General features: G+C 39.5%; 2 protein-coding genes across 9 annotated transcripts in view; one reads left to right on the top strand and one right to left on the bottom strand.

The window, feature by feature from the left end:
- PLXNC1 (plexin C1) overlaps window positions 1-5,132 on the top strand; it is a 155,721-nt gene extending 150,589 nt beyond the window's left edge. For 3 of the 5 annotated variants that reach the window (XM_047788273.1, XM_047788275.1, XM_047788272.1), the window contains 3 exons: window positions 1,150-1,290; window positions 1,379-1,452; window positions 2,625-5,132. In XM_047788273.1, coding sequence (XP_047644229.1) covers window positions 1,150-1,290; window positions 1,379-1,452; window positions 2,625-2,631 — 222 coding nt within the window. In that variant the 3' untranslated portion in view covers window positions 2,632-5,132. Of the gene's footprint in view, window positions 1-1,149; window positions 1,291-1,378; window positions 1,453-2,617 lie in introns of those variants that run through there. The other 2 variants (XM_047788277.1, XR_007135949.1) reach the window with 2 other exon arrangements.
- CEP83 (centrosomal protein 83) overlaps window positions 1-19,308 on the bottom strand; it is a 139,778-nt gene that overhangs the window by 4,802 nt on the left and 115,668 nt on the right. For all 4 annotated transcript variants that reach the window (XM_047788280.1, XM_047788278.1, XM_047788279.1 and 1 more), the window contains 3 exons: window positions 10,247-10,350; window positions 7,387-7,576; window positions 973-6,419 (listed from right to left, as the gene is read on the bottom strand). In XM_047788280.1, the coding sequence (XP_047644236.1) occupies window positions 6,315-6,419; window positions 7,387-7,576; window positions 10,247-10,350 (399 nt within the window). In that variant the 3' untranslated portion in view covers window positions 973-6,314. The remainder of the gene's footprint in view (window positions 1-972; window positions 6,420-7,386; window positions 7,577-10,246; window positions 10,351-19,308) is intronic.

Here is a 19,308-nt window from a genome sequence, read left to right as displayed (position 1 = left end):
TGGGAATGAGCACTCCTGGTCATGAACGGCTCCCCCAAGCTGGGTCAACATTAAGAATGAAGTCATCAACCACGACAGTCCCTGACCGACAGCACACACTGAAAGGCGTTCAACAGAATGATCAGGCCGAGGCGCTCACTACTCCGGGCGATCGGACGGAACTGGCCCTCGGACAGTTAGATGTTTTCAGGAGAAATTCTGGATTCTTGCCTCTTCCCACACGTTAGGAAAGCACTTTGGTTTTAACCATTAAGGAGTCTGTTGCCTTGAACAGCGGTCACCACCGGCTGTCAAGATGGGTCTGACGGCACACAGCCTTCGCCAAGGCCTGTGCACCGGCCTCCCTGCTCCCCTCTTCCGAGTCGTCCCCGGGGCTTTCTGAGAGGGTGCCTCCTACGCTAGAGTCCTCAGGTTGGCTCAAGTTTTCCATTTCTTTCTGAGATGGACTATTAATTTTTTCTCTGACAGTAGAATTTTAATTTTGTGAAAAGTAACTTTAAAAAACAACTCTTCACTTATTTCCTATCATTGTTATAACTACAAAAAAAAAAAAAAAAGGATTTCAAACTGCCAGGGGGCTTTTGCAAAACCAGCCATCAGAACCACCAATACTAGTGACCGTGTGTTTTCTTGAGGACACCTGGGAGATCTTTAAAATCTAGTAAAATCTAGAGAAGGGACAAGCAGAAAAATCTGCCACTGACAATTACTTACCACGTTCACGGTTATATAAAGGGCTCAATCAGGCCTACAATCAAGTCTTTTATAAATGCCAGAATTGACTGGTGGGTGAGGAGGAGAGCAAATGTTTTAATTCAGGCTTTTTACAACTATTAGTAAGGAGCTATGATTGAAATAAGTTCCATTGTTACAGTAACTCAAAATCATGCAAAAATAATAATTTTAGTTCTTTTATGAGAGGAAGGCAGAATATATTAGCATTTAATCTGCCTGAAAATAACAGTGACTCACCAGAACTATCTGGATAGCAGTCAGTCATTCAGTCAACGTTTATGAAGGCCTGCTGCATGAAGAAAGAAGCCTTGTTACCAGGAGGTAATAACAGTGGTGGGGCTTCAGCTACACTGGTACTGTTATAAATTCCCTATGGTTTTTAAATCTCTCTTGGCGGTGGTTGCTTTTTTTCAGGAAGCACCAACTAATAAACTTCTCTATGCCAAGGATATCCCAACCTACAAAGAGGAAGTGAAATCTTATTACAAAGCAATCAGGGATTTGCCTCCATTGTCATCTTCAGAGATGGAAGAATTCTTAACTCAGGAATCTAAGGTATTGTTGGAAAGTAGAAGTAAGACTGTTGGATCCTTTCTTTAAAAAGCCATTTCACCTTCTCTCAACAAGGCTTTCTTTCTTTAAGAAACATGAAAATGAATTTAATGAAGAAGTGGCCTTGACAGAAATCTACAAATACATCATAAAATATTTGATGAGGTAAGATTTTAAATAACATCTTAAAAATTAGCTATGATTCAGTCACCAGAATTTGGTTATCAAGCATTCTACAGGTCTCAGGACAGCTCTGGCATCCCACATGGCCAGAAAGGGAGGCCAGGAGGTGTCTGAGATGGGGGGAGCCTGGCACCAAGCCAGACCCTGCATGTGGCTGCCCCTCCTAATTTGATCCTGCTGCCCACCTTTGGTTCAGCCATGTATTTACTTTGGCATTAATGGGGCCGACAGCCACCTGGACAGTTAACTTTGATGAGTAAGTAGTGGTCCTGATAAAAGGGGGCCAGCTTATGCTTGATTGTAATCTGCTAAAATGAAAGCTAAGCTTGTTAGATTGCCTAGATTCTGTATTCAGTAAATTATGACATATTTCTAACTTGAGCAACTATGTCAATAAACCATTCTCCTTTATGATTAATTCTCCTTAATCTGGATTTTTTTCTTTGGGAATTCACACAGACACAGTCATCAGATGCGCTGTTTCCAAATATATGTTAATTGCCCCTTCCCTGATTCCCCCCCACTCAGTCATGCTGGGACAGGCTATCCATGTCAATGGTGAGAATAGCTCACCAATTCCATTTGCTACTTGAAGATCCAGTGAAGCTCTAAGGTAGGGTAGAGGCAATGAGTTCCTTCAACATGATAAGCATCCCTCTTTCCAGGGGTCAGGGGTCAGAAGGGAAGCACTGGGGAGGGGAGGGGAGGGAAAAGGAGGGGACTACACTGCCCAGGAGGGAGGGAGGGAGGGGAGGGGAGGGGAGTATTCATCTCTGACCAGGATCCCCCTGCCTGCTGCATTTAAGAAGAAATACTTGCCTGCATGTTGGCTGCCCAGGAATGCTTGCTGTGCTTGGAATGGCTATGACATAATGCATAAAACAGGGCCTTGGAAGTCTGGCCCCATATTTGTAAGCAAATAGTTGGTCTTTCTTGCGAGCTTCTATTTTAAGCCAAAGTGTTGTTGATCCTGTGATAATGACTTAGCAAAACAACTTGCAAAGTGAGTATGTAAATGATTGAAGAAACCGTTGGCATCTGTTTCATACAGATTTTACCACTCACAGCATCAGGAATGCAAAAAAAAAAAAAAAAAAACAGAATTGTAATGCTAAAACCCCAATATCTAAAATAACTGTTCTAATTGTCAACAGATTCTAAATAAACTAGAAAGAGAACGAGGGCTGGAAGAAGCTCAGAAACAACTCTTGCATGTAAAAGTCTTATTTGAGGAAAAGAAGAAATGCAAGTGGATGTAAGCACTCTGGGGCCTGGCTTAACGTGGCAAAGTTCTTCCGACGACTTGGGAGCAAAATGGCTGAGCTTGAGCTACTCTGTGTCGTTCATTTTTTAAGTTTGCACATAGGTTCCACTCCGAGTACCGTCTTTTAAGAGACCAAGGCACATGCACAGCTTTTAGAAAGCGTCCCAACCACTGTGCCTGTGTGGGTACTGTGGGAACCTTTCTGTAAATAGGATGGAAGTGGCTGTTGTAGACAGACAGCCTCCTTGTTTACAGAGAATACAGGGCCAGCAAGCAAGGGTCAGTATTGTAACTACACGTCTCCACTTAAGCACAATGAAGTAAGTGGTTTTGTTTGAAAACTACAGCTGTGTAGCACTTGGGACGACACTGCACCTGTGCAGAAAAGGGACATTGCCAAGGAGCAAAAACAAAATGTGAAATGAGTCATTTGGAAACAAGGTGGGGGTGTGAGGGCAACCTCGAGGATTTACGGCAGTGAAACTTTCCCCAGTAGTTCTTGGAAAAGCTGACCGCAGAATTTGGTAGTATGTACACTTAGCATTTGTGAGTGTGTGTGTGTTTTTAAACCAAAAACTAACAGTGTTGCAACATTGTTGAAAGGGCTCGTGTTTTTCAGTGGTCGCCCCTTGTACTCCATGCCACTCACCTCCACTGCACTGAGGAGTTCTAAAGCAAGGAGAGGGAGCAGGCTCCGTTAACTGCGACAGCATTCTGCCCAGACGCTTGATCTCAAAGTAGCTTCCTTTTCTTTATTTTTCCATACTAAATGTATCTGATAGTGGACATGTTGGCTATAGTTAAAAAAAAAAAAATCATTAGTTTGTGTCTAAAAATTTCAATCAAAACTATCTGTAGAAGAGGAATTAATTCACTCCCCTCATCCTACATTTCTATACTACTAGCTCCTTGCTTTAGAGTTCTAGTGAACCTTGTGGTTATAAATACTTGTGTGTGATTTAAAAAAAAAATACATTTTACATTTCATGAAATTGCTGTTCACACTGGAGTATTATATATGAATATATATATATTTGAGGCCCATGGCCTGAAAAACCTTAGCATACAACTTGGTATCTTAGTCTTACTATGTACTTTTTGAAAGTATTCCTCACAAGAGAGAGAGTTACAAAAGACCTGTTTTATTCATGCCTTTTTTTAAAAGAATTCCCTATCTAGTTATATTGTAGTCTTTTTATTGCTGATTTTTTATTCCTGAATTTTTGCTGCTCATGACCAATGTTAATACCACTGTGTTTTCCTTCTATTAAACCAGAAGTTCAAGGTGTAATTGGCAACTCTCAAACTTTCTTTGTGGCACCTTTTATCCTTGGTGTTCCAAATCCCAGATTAAGAAATTTTTTCAAGTGGCAAATAAGACACTGATCACACTTTCCTTAAAATCATTTACCAACACTGTATGGCGTATCAGGATTAAAATGTGAAGCTGTCTTAAATAAATGCACTTCTCTTGGCTCCTCACTGTCTGGTGAAGAGTTCAAGGTGACACCTCAACAAATGATGAGAGAAAAATCACCATGTATTGCCCCGATAGCACCTTCCCAATCCTGTCGCTTTTGACCATTGTCTGTCCAATGGACACACCTCAAAAATACTACCAAATAGGTTCCTTATAAAGGTGAGAGGTCTGGTCCTCATCTGAGGCTGCTAGCGCCTTGATGTGAAGGCATGCCTAGCGAACGGCAGGAGACTTGAGAGCCAAGGGTAGGAGAGTTGCCCAAAAGCCTTCCCCTCTTTCTTTGGGGTACAGAAATGCTCAGACAACTCAAAGGATCAGCTTCAGCTTTATCGAAGTCTTTAGTAAATGCTACGTGAGGTGTCCCTGTCCAGCTCTCTGGCACGTGAGTCCTGCGTGGAGACTTACCTCCTTTTCCAGGGACTGTGCTGCTGGGAACTTTGGGCAAGTCACTTACCTCTTTGTGCCTCAATTTCTGTAGACTATTTCTAACCTACCTCACTGAGGTGGTGTGAAGATTCACTAATGTATGTAGCGTGTTTGTCAATCCACCAGTGAAAAGCACTATCTATCTGGATCACATCTTTGGATCACATCAGCCAAACACAGTAAATGGCCAAATTAGATGCGTGCTGAAGACAATCAGTCACTGGGTCTATATTAAACAGCAACCAGAGAAACAAAATGGCAAACAGTTTCTATTTTCAAGTTTCTTTGCATATTTTTTTGGTGCAAAATCATTTATAAACTTTTTTTTTTTTCCTAACACTAGTGTCTACAGCAGCATTTCAAAATAAATTCTGTTACCTTTTTCTGTATTAGGGATTTAAAGTCTATTTCTTATTGTATACCTGATTGAAGCAGTTCTTGGAGATGAATGTTTTAAATGTCTATATCCAAAAATAAACATTTTGATGTAAATGTGGGCTTTGTCTTTTTCTTGCTTCAATTTTTCTAGTTTATAATAGATTTTTTAATTCCATGGCTCCATAGAAATTAATTCACTTTCAGAAACAAAGTGTCACTGTAGACGCTCCAAAAATTAGCAGCTACATTCTGCAGTAACTGAATCTAGTTTCTTCTAAATGATGTTAAGGCTACCCAATTACTCCTGGCCTCCACTATCAACTTGGACTTTTGAATGTGAAGCCTTCTGGATAGTGAACATTCCACTGAGTCTGGCAGACTTGGGCTTGCCTTGTGGACGTGCAGTTATTCCAGCAGAATGCCTTTAAAAGATGTTACATAAAAAAGCAAGTGATGGAATATTTAGGACACATAGAAATAAAACATATATAATAAAACATTTATAATAACTTGGTTAGATCCAAAGCAGTGGGAGGCAAAGTTAAATACCAACAGTATTTCTCAAGGGAGCCCACTGAGTTCAACTTTTACGAGGAAGGGCGCTGGTTTTAGTCACAGGAGTTCATGCTCGTACTTTGTTATTTTCTCCTCTAAGCAACAGAGCCAAAATCAGTAAGCTCGTCTGCATTGCTCAATATACACTGGATGGTTAAAGACAAATTAAACACAAAACAATACAGTTAGAAAAATATTAAGCTTTTTAATAAATTATGTGCACACAGCTTTTAGAAATAGTGCTTTGTAATATATATTTAGACATCTTTTTAATTTTTATGCTTATAAATTGTTTTTCAAGAACTAGAGGTTTAAAACGCTTGTATAAAGTAAGCCAGAAAATGTTTACGACTCAATTACTGCCAAGCATCTCAGAGAAAGGGAAAGGGAATTCAACACGGGCACATTTCAGGCAAAATATCCCCCTGCCAAAATCAACAAAGTAAAATTAATAATTTAAAAACTTGATTCCCTAATTAGTTCATCACTTATTTTACATCCTCAAATATCGATAATAGTCTAAATATCTCTAAACCCGTTTTAATACTTTACCTGTCATTACTACGCCCCTAAAATCCAGACACTCAGGCAATACAGCATGTAGTTGGTACCTTTTCTGGAGGCACGTTCAAGTGTTTTGGCAAACAGTAATAAAGTATCTAAATGCCACATACGTTCACACCTCAAGTTTTACTGAGTCCCTGATTTCATCCCTTTTGATCCGTCTTTTGGCCAAGAATATCATTCCCCAGGAGATCCAAGTTCCTCTAGTTGTTTTCTTTGTGTTGTTTCTAGTTCTTCTAGTCTTTTGCGAAGTAGAGAGAGTTCCCTTTGATGCTGTTCCTCCTTAAAAGTGCAGAAAAAGAAAAAACAAAAACAGAAAGAGCACAGTAAGAGACTTGGAAAAACTGGTGGAGAATTAACTGTTGGGCAGCAACCTCAGTGCCTCTTTTATTCAGGCCTACAACACTTGGCAAGGACAGAACGACCCTTTTCGCACTCTAAGAACACAGCAGCGTGGACCAGACTGCCAACTAAGTCCTTGTTTCTCTCCTGCCGCAGGCTCGAGCCTTCAGCCAAAACCCAAAGTCTGTTCTTCTCTAGGTATAAAATTCACCAGGGAGTGAACTGGGTATTAGTAATACAGGACCCAGGTGTGCTTTATATGGCAACTTTCTAACAAGACTAGAGTTTAATAGCAGTTTATTCATAAACAAAGTACTTGGAGATTTAATTCAGTGACTAAAATCTTTAGTGCTTACAACACTATAAAATGTCATTGCTTATTAACATTTCATCTTCTGAAAATCATCCAATTTGATTCTGTGCCTATCTCAAGGATCTGATAAAGCAGAACAAGCCCAGGTTTTGGAATCGGACAGATTGAGATACAGAACTCAACTCTCACTTGCCTAAGTGATGCCCTTAGGCAAGTCGCTTCACCTGACCAGCTTCCTCATCTGCAACCTGCGAACAGTAATACCTTCCCTCAAAGCATTTTCAACAGGATTAAATAAAATGTATGGAAGGTGCATAGCGCAGCGCATGAGTAATTGCTCAGTAGTAATTAGTATTATATGAGTGAGCTATAAACTCAGCAGTTTCTCAAAGACTTAGCAGAGAAGTTTCTTCCTTTCAGTTGCCCAGCAGACTTCACTGCTAGCACCCCAGCACTAAAGGATGGAGTAGTTTCAAATCGCTGGGCCTCAGCTGATTTCTCTGCTAAGGAAAAGATCAAGGTTTTTGACTACTTAAATAGGTAAAAAGTTACAGAAGCATTTAACTTTTTTCCCCTAAAAATAAATGCTCATACCTGTATGTGAGGAGGAAAGGACAGTTCCATGCCTGGAATCACGTTTGATGAATGAAAGCTAACGGGATTGAGGGATGCTGTTGGAGGTATGTTAGGAACCAAGATTAAGCTTCGGAATTCATTGTGTCTTCTCTGTATGTCCTTCAGTCTTTTCTGAAGTCTTGTGTATTCTTCAAATGGAACATTTTGTCTTAAAAGGAAAGTGTTTCTGGTGTTTAATGCAGTTATAGTCTAGTGAAGAACAGTATGAGGCAGAGAACATAATTTTCATCGGAAGAGGACTTCTTTTGGTTTTTTCATTTATAATGATTTTTATTTTTTTCCATTATAGCTGGTTCACAGTGTTCTGCCAATTTTCTGCTGTACAGCAAGGTGACCCAGTCACACCTGCATGTGTACATTTTTTTCCTCACATCATCATGCTCCACCATAGGTGACTAGACACAGTTCCCAGTGCTACACAGCAGGACCTCGTTGCTTCTCCATTCCAAAGGCAACAGTCTGCATCTACTAACCCCAAATTCCCAGTCCATCCCACTCCCTCCCCCTTGGCCACCACAAGTCTGTTCTCCGTGTCCACGATTTTCTTTTCTGTGGAAAGGGTCATTTGTGCCGTATATTAGATTCCAGATATCAGTGATATCATACGGTAGTTGTCTTTCTGACTTATATTGCTTAGTATGAGCGTCTCTAGCTCAATTCTAAGATTTATCAGTATATAATATATATATAAAATTCTTTTTATCTAGAAAGGTAAAAAGAAACATGACATAACTTTTTTTTTTTTTTTTGGTCTTTTTAGGGCTGCATGTGCGACATATGGAAGTTCCCAGGCTAGGGGTCAAATCATACCTACAGCTGCCAGCTTACACCACAGCCACAGAAACTCAGGATCCAAGCTGTGTCTGCGACCTACACCACAGCTCATGGCAACACCGGATCCCTGAGCGAGGCCAGGGATTGAACCAACATTCTCATCCGATACTAGCTGGATTCGTTTCTGCTGTGCTACAATGGGAACTACCATAATATCTTAATTATACGTATTGTTAGAACAGCAGGCTCTCAACTCTTTTTAAAGTTTTACCTGCCAATCAATTAAAGATTAAAAATCTTTTGATACCTTTACATATTCCATTTTCACTCTACTCCCCCAACCCAGGAATTGTGAAACATAAAGGAGACTCCTTAAACCAAAAGGGTGTCTTAGCAGCTCCCAGGGTGGCTCAGTGGTTAACGAATCCGACTAGGAACCAGGAGGTTGTGGGTTCGATCCTTGGCCTTGCTCCGTGGGTTAAGGATCCGGTGTTGCCGTGAGCTGTGGTGTAGGTTGCAGACTCGGCTTGGATCCTGTGTTGCTGTGGCTCTGGTGTAGGCCGGCAGCTAAAGCTCCAATTAGACCCCTAGCCTGGGAACCTCCATATGCCATGGGAGCAGCCCTAGAAAAGGCAAAAGACCAAAAAAAAAAAAAAAAAAGTCTTATTTTTCCAGAAGAAACTTACGAAACTGCCATTTTTGTAGCTGAAACATGGTCAAATATTGGGAATTCTATATTGTTCAATTTAATTTTTTTTAAATAAATTACCTAATGAGAAAGGTAAGCTGCTGAACTTTATGGAAAACTGACGTGAATAAAAATAACTTTTTGGGCCTTCACAGATCATCACCTTTTTGGATGTGAATTTCCTGATGATCCATCACACCAGTAATCAAATACAGTTTCAAAATAACTCAAAGTTTTAGGTAATCTAAATTAGCTGTCCAATTGTGAATAAATAATATATATATTTTTTCTTTTTATGGCTGCACCTGCAGCATATGGAAGTTCCTGGGCTGAGAGCTGAATTGGAGTGACAGATGCTGGCCTACACCACAGCCACAGCAACTCCAGATCTGAGGCACATCTGCAACCTACACTGCAGCTGTAGCAACGCCCGATCCTTACCCATTAAGCGAGGCCAGGAATTGAACCCGCATCCTCACAGACACTATGTCGGGTTCTTAACCTGCTGAGTCACAACAGGAACTCTGTATTTCAAAATTGAAGGTTATGGAGGAGGTAGTAAGTTGAATTTTGTTTTAGAATGAATTTGGTGGCTTACTTTGGAACAGAGAATTATAAAGTTAGAATTAATTCCACAGTCAAGAAACCTCCTGGGGATGTTCTCAAAAACAACTACTCACATTTTGGTAATAAAGACACCCAAGTCGACCCGTACACGTAATAAACGTCACTGCGTGATATTACACACGATTCCCATTACAGAACAGTCTAAGATTGTCTAACTGCTGATGACTTACTACTACGTGGCTGAATTTGAAAAGATTTATTTACTTAAATCACATGGGTCACGCAATGCCACCGCCACTAACTTAACGTAGTAAATCTTCTCTGCTCAAAAATGCTAATGATGCAGATTATTAGTTGTGCTTGGATATAAATAAAAAAGCACAAGCTATTACCCAATAATTTTTTCCACACCAAAAAATAAAAAAACTGAACTTTGACTCAAAGCATAATCACAATGGAAGAACTATATAATCACTACAAACTGTCTTGTCTCAGCGGCAAGGATTCACACCACTCTTGGCTACCAAAGCCAGTGACTGTCAGTCCCAACCATAAAACACAAATGCCTGGCATGGGTTAAAGATCTTTTGGCCTAAAGACACAGTCAGGAAAAAAAAAATAATAACAAGAATAATGAATTATGAGTATAATGAATAGTCTTGGAATAAAGAGGCTTAGAATTCTTTTAAATGTGTATTTTAGAAGAAACCAAAGTGCATTACATTCAGAAACGAAAGTCTAGAATATCGAAACCACCGCATGAGGTATGTCTACATACAAACACATTACCTATTTAACACCTGATTTTCTGTTTCCAATTCTTCTCTCTTTGCCTCCAAGACTTCTACCTTCTCCTGCAGCCTCTTCAGTTTGTTTTCATGAAGAGATTTTCTCTAGAAAAAGAGAAACAACATAAGCAAGTATGTTAATACATAATCTCCTATTTGAACAAAGTTATAGAGACAGTATTTTACTAACCAAAAAAAATTTATTTAGAGATGAGTATTTTCAGTGAATACCAGGAGCAAAGATGGGTAGCTACGATGCTTGTTGAAAATTGCAAAGATAATAAACCATGGATCTACCTCACATAACTATTATAAATGCCAAACCAGAAAATTGCCATTAATAATGAAATTGCTGCAGAAAAACAATCTAAAAAGAGTCAAATTTTACTAATGAGTTTGCCTGTTCCTGATAATCATGAGCTCTTCATTTTCCCAGAAGATATCACGTGTTTTAAAAGAACTAACAATTTAAAATTAAAAGCATGGGAGTTCCTATTGTGGCTCAGTGGGTTAAGAACCTGACTAGTATCCAGGAGGATGCCGGTTCAATCCCTAGCCTTGCTCAGTGGGTTAAGGATCTGGCACTTCCATGAGCTATGGTGTAGGTTTGCAGACGCAGCTCGGATCTGGAGTTGATGTGGCTTAGGCTGGCAGCTGCAGTTCTGCTTCAAACCCTGGCCTACTGGTAACTTCCATATGTCGCTGGTGTGGCCCTAAAAAAAAGAAATAAATAATAAAAAAATTTTAATTAAATTAAAAGCATGTCTGCAATTGATAAATTACTACCAAAGTAGTAAATTAAAGGATCAGACAGCTCAGATAGATTATGGATGCACCTCAGGTTGAAAGCATGCCTTTCTGAGTATTAAAAAGAAAGAAATTTAAACTTCATGAAGGGAAAATTTTCTAATGGAAAAGCTGTGTATAAAGCAAAAAAAGTAAATGAAAAAAAGTAATACTTTTCCAGTTTTATAAATAGGTTTTTTGTATTTTCTTTACAGAAAAACACCTATAAATGTTGGTATTAATTTAGTAGCTACCGACTTTTTAGGGATTTGTTTTCTAACTCTTTATTGAAGTAAGAGGCTTATAGAAAAATATGCGGAATATAAATGCAAAACCCAGTGAAACACCACAAAGCAAAGACAGGTGTCATTAGGCTCACACGCCAAGAACACTGCCATAGCAGAGTGCCCGGGCCCTCCGCCTCTCAACCTCTGCTCACTCTGTCCTCTCAAAAGGTAGTCAACGCATTTACTTCCGAAGCTCTACTTCAGTTCTGCCTGATTTTGAGCTTCATGCAAACTGGAATCACAGTGCCCATTCTTTTCTCTTTCACTCAATCTTGTGAGATCTGCTCATGTTACCGCTTACAGGGGAAGTCCATCCACTGCCCCCCCTTGTACAGGAACTACTCCTCGGACCTGCATCACCACAAGCATGTATTTCTGTATGTGCAGGTGATTCAGGACTCCGCCTATTCATTCACCCCCACGTCAAAGAAATCATACAGTATATGTGATTGTGCTTCTGCATTTTTTGTTGCTCTAACATTTTATCTCAATGACTAAGCCATGTCACTGCATGTCACAGTTCTTTATCGTTGTCATCCATTTTACAAATGCACCATATTTTACCCATTCTCCTATTAAGAATTTGAATTGTTCCTATTTTGAGGCTATTAAGAAAAAAGTTTTTGTGAAGATTCCTGAATATGTTTTTGGTAGATATGTGTCCTCATTTGAGTGTATACCCAGGAGTGAGTCATACAGTATACAAATGTTTTAACTTCAGTTAATAACTTCCAGTTTGCTAAAGTGCTTCTAACTAATCCCAAGTTCACCAGCAATATATGAAGAGTTCCATTTGCGCCATACCCTTGCCGAACCTTGGCATGGTCAGTCTTTGAAATGTTAGCTGCTCTGTGGAGCTCCTTGGTGGCACAGTGAGTTAAGGATCCAGTGTTGTCACTGCTGTGGTATGGGTTCAATTCCTAGCCTAGGAACTTCTTCATGATGTGGGTGCGGCCAAAAAATAAATAAATGTTAGCTACTCTGGTAGAACAGGATACTATGTCACTGTAGCTTTAATTTGCATTTTACTGCTATCTAATGAGCCTAAGTACATTTTCTTGTGCGTACTGGCCACCTGGATATCTTTTGTGTGTATGTGAATGGCCTCTCCTAGTATTCTGCCCATTTAAAAAAAATTTCTTTGAGTAATCTGTTTCTAATGTGTAGGAGTTCTTTATATATTCAGAATATGAATTCTTTGTCAGACACATGTATGGCAGATTGACCTTCTCCCAATGTGTGATAACATTTTCTCTCGAGAGAATCATTTTATAAAAAGAAGTCCTTAATTTTAATAAAATCAAAATTATCAATCATATCTTTTATAGTTCATGCTTTTTATGTCCTGCTTAAAAAATCTTCACTTATCCCAAACTCCTAAAATTTTTTCCCCAAGTTTTTTTTTTCTAGCAGCTTTATTTTTTTACTTTTCACATTCGAGTCTCTAGTTCACTTTTATCTAATTAGGTGCGGGTTAAGGATAAGCGACTGACCCCACACCCTTCATTAAAAGCACTGTCCTTTCCCTACTGAAAGGCAGTGGTACTCTGTGGTAAACAGGGGTTCATACACTCTTTCTAGACTCTCTTCTGTTCCATTTGTCTGTTTATCCTTAGGCGAATACCAGACTGTTTTAATTACTATAGCTTATGATAAATCTTGATACTTAGTAGTAGTAAGTTCTCCAGCCGTGCTGTTGTTCTTCAAGATCCCCTTGGTTGTTCTAGTGCTTTGCATTTTCATATGAATTTTAGTATCTACTTTCCCATTTCCACAAGGAAAACTGCTGAGATTTTGATTAGGACTGCATTCAATCTACCCTTCAGTTTGAGAACAACTGCTATCTTAATAACATTGAGTTTCTAAATCAAACATTGCATAGTTTCTTTTATCTAGGCCTTCTTTGTTTTTGGGGGTTTTTTTTAGCAGTATTTGTAATTTTCAATGTAGACATCTTGCATGTCTTTCATTAGATTTGTTCCTAAGTATTTTATGTTTTTGTGCTAAGGTAAATGGTATTTAAATATTGTATTTTGTAATTGTTTGTTGTGTACATAAAGAAAGAACTGATTATCACAGGGCAAATCAAAACCACAATGAGATATCACCTTATAAATGTTATAATGGCTATCCTCAAAAAGGTAATATCAAGTGTTAGTGAGACTGCAGAGAAAAGGGAACCCTCATTGCACTACCGGTGGGAATGTAAACTGATACAGCCATTATGGAAAAATTGCACTACCGGTGGGAATGTAAACTGATAGAGCCATTATGGAAAATAGTATGGAGGTTACTCAAAAAATTAAAAATAGAACTACCAGCAATTCCACTTCTGGGTATTCATCTGAAAAAAAAACCAAAAACATTAACTTGAGAAGGTAATGCCACATGTTCATTGTGGCATTATTTACAATAGCCAAGGCATGGAAGCAACCTAAATGTCCATCAATGGATACAAGGATAAAGCAAATGTGATACACACACACAGGAATATGATTCAGCCATAAAAAAGAAGAAAATCTTGCCATCTGCGATGACATAGATGGACCTTGAGGGCATTATGCTAAATGAATAAGCCAGACTAAGAAAGAAAACTCACATATAAAAAGTAAAATAAAATAAACTCACATATAAAAAGTAAAATAAAATAAACTCAAAGATACAGAGAAAAGACTGGCAGTTGCCAGAGGCAGGGATCGGGGCTGGTCCAAACAAGTGAGGGCGGTCAAAAAGCACCAACTTCCAGTTAGAAAATAAGTCAGTCCTGTGGACGTAATACACGGCATCGCGACTACAGCTACCGTACTGTATACTTAAAAGCTGCTAAGAGAGTTCTTATAAGTTCTCACCACAAAAAAAATCCTCTAACTATGTATGGTGATGGATATTAACCAGGCTTACTGTGGTGATCATTGCACAACACAAATATTGAATTTTCCCCACGGAAGATTTTTAATTAAAGATTCCATTTCCTTAATAGATACAGGATAATTCAGATTTCCTAATTCCTCTTGTATTGGTTCGTTGTGATATTCTTCAAGGAATTTGTTCATTTCATCTAAATTGCATAATTAACTAGCAAAACTACAATTATTTTTATAATATTCTTTTTGTTGTAATATCTGTAAGATATGTAGTGGTATCCCTTTTTCATTCATATAGTATTCATTTGTGTTTCTCTATACAATTACCTATACCCATCTACCTACTTTGTGGAAACTTTGGGGAGAATCAATTTTATCAATCTTTTCAGACTGATGGGCTCTTGGCAAGTGAAGTTTTCTGCCTAGTCTGTTTCACTGATTTCTGCTCACTCTTGAGGAGGAGGAGGATGTCTACTGTAAAATCTATCCACAAAGTTCATAATTCAGTTATGATGCTTTTTTAGTGGTTTCCAGTTGGTTTCCAGTTTTCTGGTGCAATTCTCAGGCACTTATTTCTGAGCATATACAACATGGTAATTTTAAAGTATGTATCGGGATCCATTACCTGGATCCCCTGTGGGGAGGTTCTTTACTGGTTCTTACTTCTCTTGATTTTCAAGGTTAGTTCCCCATACGGCTGTTTCTTTTTTTTTAATTATTATTATTATTAGACTTAAAGCAGTTTTAGGTTTACAGAAAAATTTAACAGGCAGTAGAGAGTTCCCAGGTATTCCCGCCCTTCATGTAGTTGCCCCTGTTATTAACATCTTACCACTGATGTGGTACATTTGTTAATACGGTGAGCCAGTATCAATACATTATTATTAACTAAAGTCCCCAGTTTACATTAAGCATCACTCTTTGCATTCTGTATCACTCCACAGCTCTATCTTTTTCAGAAAGTCATAGTTGAAATCATACAGTGTGGCTTCCCTCATTTAGCCATTTGCACTTAAGCTTCCTCTATGTCTTTGCAGGGCTTGATAGCTCATCTCTTTTCATCACTGAACAATATGCCATTGTATGGATGTAACTCTGTTTTGTTTTGTTTTGTTTTGTTTAAACCATTCATCTATTAAAGGACATCTTGCTTGCTTCAAAATTTTGGCAATAATGAAGGAAGCAGCTATAAACATGTGTGCAGTGTTTGTGTGTGTGTGAACCTAAGTTTTCAACTCATTTGAATAAATACCTAGGAGCATGATCGCTGTATTGTACGGTAAGGCTGTGTTTTAAGTTTCCTAAGAAACTGCCATAGTGTCTTCCAAAATCACTGTACCATTTTATAATTCCACCAGCAATAAATGAAAGTTTCTATTGTTCCATATCCTTACCAGTATTTGGTACTAGCAGTTTTTTGGAGTTTAGTCATTCGAATAGATGTGTACTGGTATCTGTTTATTTTTTATTTAGAGCTAGACATCACATTTAAAAAACTGGGTAAATAACTTGAAGCCTACAATGTCAGTTTCCCTTAAAGCAGCTTTACATTTGCCTCTTGTAGGCAAGTAGGAACACCAAGAGTAGGGGTTAATTTAATCTAATTGCAAGGACAGATCATCTGAAGCTGGGCTTTAATACCTGCAAAGGCCAGGCGATTTTCAGTTCACTTTCAGTCCAAGGGTACACCCCTTCATGGCCTCAACCCAGAGCACGAGTGGACTCTTGCACCTGAGACTCTTTTTCTGGCAGATTCTGAACTCCATTTTTTGTTCCCTAAGCGCTGTGAGCTTGTCAGAAGGTTTGCTTCACTTCTCAGCCTCTCAGCTGTCTCTTCTAGAACTGGCAGTTTCCTCTAAGGGAAAAGCAGCCCCAACGGCTGTGCTCACCTCTCTAGGTTTTCTATCTCTCCGGGATCTTGGCCTCTTAATTCTTCACTGCCCTTCATGGAGATATTTTTAAAAATATTTTGTCCAGCTCTTCTCGTTCTCATGTGGAGAGCTGATCCACATATTTCCTAGTCTGTCGTTATCAAAAGCATATGCTCCTTTTAGGTATTTTAGTTCAACTAACAGCAGACATTTAAAGAGGGAAATGCTTAGTACTTCATTATTATATGATTATATAAACTTGCAATCTTAAAACCTAGTTATAGTTCTCCAACCATACTGCTCATTCACATTGTAGTAAAAGACATTTTCTTACTTTCATCATCAAATCTTAAGCATATATATATATATACACGCACACACATACACACACACACACATATATATATAGGCACACACATACAGAGAAAGAGAGAGAGGGAGCACACACTTCATTGGCCCTGTATTAACCATAGGTAATACAATATACAGGGATTTCTGAAGGGAATTCCAGCCAGTAAGTACAAAATCATGAGAAAAGGCTTTTTTAGAAGGGATAGGAAATGAGGTAAGGAGAAACTGTAATCCTATAGGGAGATGGACTCCTCTGAAGGTTATTCAGTTGGGGACTGATGGGCACTGTTTTGAAAAGATTAATATGGCATCAGTATACAGGATAGATTCTGAAGTTTGCCTCTTAATAGGCCAATCTGGAAACAAGCTTCCTGAAGACCAGGTGGGTTCAGGGCAATGCTGTCCTCATCCTCATCACTGTGGAAACAACCGGCCACATACGCAGCACTCACTCCTCGCCAGGAACTGAGCTACAGTGCAGAAAGAGGACAGGAGGGCTGGCTGACTAGGAGACCCAATGAATGCCTTCGACTCTCTAACACTGCAATCGTTTCTTTGCAGAACCCTGCTTACTTTGACCCAGTCTCCTTCTTCAAACTACCTGGAAAAACTCCAGCCTTTGTTAAAGATGAGATCTATGGAAGACTACATACACACTTCCACCTATGGCAACTGAGCACATCTGGCCACACACACCACACACACACCCTATGCTGATTGGTCTCACCCTAGATTAACCTGCACTAACTTCACATGGGCCCTCCTGTGCTACCTGGCAATCCTACTAATGTCTCTATTAATCCAAACACTCTCCCAAACTCTTACATTCTTTTACAACTTCTTATTTCTCTTCCAATCTGCTAAGTCTCCACTCTTCACAGTTTAAGCTGGTGACCTGAATTCTTTGTTACACTGAGAAAAGAGCAGCAATTAATTGAGAGAATTTCCACACGTCTCCACTACATCCATCAATTTGTTAGGTTTTCACAATCATGTATTTTGTCTTCTTTCCAGTTCCTGCCTATCTCCTCCACCTCTGAACTGACTCGAATGCCCTTCTGCCTATTGAAGGACATCAGACCTTCCTTTGCCCCCTCTATCTCCCACAGCATCTCTTTTCCCCTTGCTACTCAGTCAGCCTATAATTTCCCCCTTCTTAAAAGAAACCTTTGATCCCACAACCCTATTACCCAGTTCTCGGTTCTTTACAACAAAACTCCTTCGACAGACTCTACATTCCACGCCAATCACACCCTGTCCCTGCCACTCTGCAGAAACAATCCTTGACAAAGCCACCAACGATCACCACAGAGCCAAATGAATTACTCATCTCCCTCTTGCGATTTTATTACCTTATTATAAATATCGTTTGACGCAGCTAATTCGTCCCGAAGCATTTGTCTTCATTTGGCATCCCCTGCTTTCTGGGCTCGTTTCCTGTCATAGAGGCCACGCCTTTCGTCTCTCCTCAACTTCTCAGCTTCTCAAGTTTGGAATTCCTCAAAACTCAAAATCCTCAAATCTGTTTTTTTCTCAGTCTCCCTTCACCGAGTGACCTCACTTAATCCCACTGCTTTCAGTGCCATTTACATGCTGATGAGTCCCAAATCTTTAGCTCTAGCCAGGCCTCTTCCCTGAACTCCTGACTCACGTATTCACCTAAATGCTTAATACTCCACTAGGAAGTCTAACCGGCACCTCAAAGAGATAATGTGTCCAAGACGGGCATCCTTATTGCACCCCCAAACCTGTCCCTTCCAGGGTCTTTCCCATGTTAGTAAACAGCAGTTCTATTTTAACCCAGTGTTCAAGCCCAACATTTCACTCATCCTTCTCTCTCTGATACCTGATACCCACTGGAAACTCTACCTTTCAACTACAGACAGAATGTGACCACCACTCACCAGTTCTCTATTCCATCGCCTCTCACCTGGAGCGGTCTTCCTGAGTCCTGACATCTGACAGGGGGCAGTCCTCTAAGACTGCACTGATGTGTCTACAAGCCAAGGAACACCTAGGATTGCTAGCAACCCCCAAAGCCAGGAGAGAGAGGCATGGGACAGGTCCCTCCCCAGAGCTTCTGGAGAGAGCCTCGCCTGACCAGCACCTTGACTTTGGACTTCTGACTTCCAGAACTCCAAAAGTCTGTTGTTTTGAGCCACACAGTTTCATGCAATGTTATAGCAGCCCTAGGAACTAATACAGTGATTGACTAGATTTGGGGAAAGGGAGCCCTCAGGATGAATCAAAGGTCTGAAGCCTAAGTGACTGAAAGAATGCCATGCTACTGAAAGAAATGAAAATCCAGGGGGGAAAGTGGCTATAAGAAATGATCTTAATTTTAACAGTCTAGTACAATCACAGGATAATCAAATGAGTGCTTTAGGGGTACAAATATTCTAACACAAAGAATCAAAGAAAAATCAAAAGAATACTGATGTAAGAATCAAAGCTCAAATGTTCCTTTTACCACCTTCTATGCAAATTCGGTGAACTCTTTTCAATAACCATGCCCATTTATCTTTGATACCTTTCTTTTCCTGTGGTTTCTACAACATCTACCTCTATGGCCATTCCTCTACTAAAGCCAGCTCCTCTTTCCAAGGGAACAAACGTCTTAGTCCTTTAATTCTTCAACCACTTCCAAAATCTCAAGTGTCTAACTACACATGTCTAACCTGAATGACCAATCTCCATGCCTTACATTCCCTTGTTTCTGGTTACCTATACCGTATCTTCACTGAAGAGGCTAGGACATGTCTACACGGATGCACTGCCTTCACTTCCTCTCTGACATGTGCTTAGGCAGATATATCTTCTCTTCCTACTCAACTGACACATGGTCTTCATTCCATGGTGCCAATTCCTCTTATAACCTCTCACAGCTAAAATACTTCATATTTT

The sequence above is a fragment of the Phacochoerus africanus genome, chromosome 7 (assembly GCF_016906955.1).
Source record: "Phacochoerus africanus isolate WHEZ1 chromosome 7, ROS_Pafr_v1, whole genome shotgun sequence".
Classification (NCBI taxonomy): domain Eukaryota; kingdom Metazoa; phylum Chordata; class Mammalia; order Artiodactyla; family Suidae; genus Phacochoerus; species Phacochoerus africanus.
This window is presented reverse-complemented; position numbering and strand designations above follow the sequence as displayed.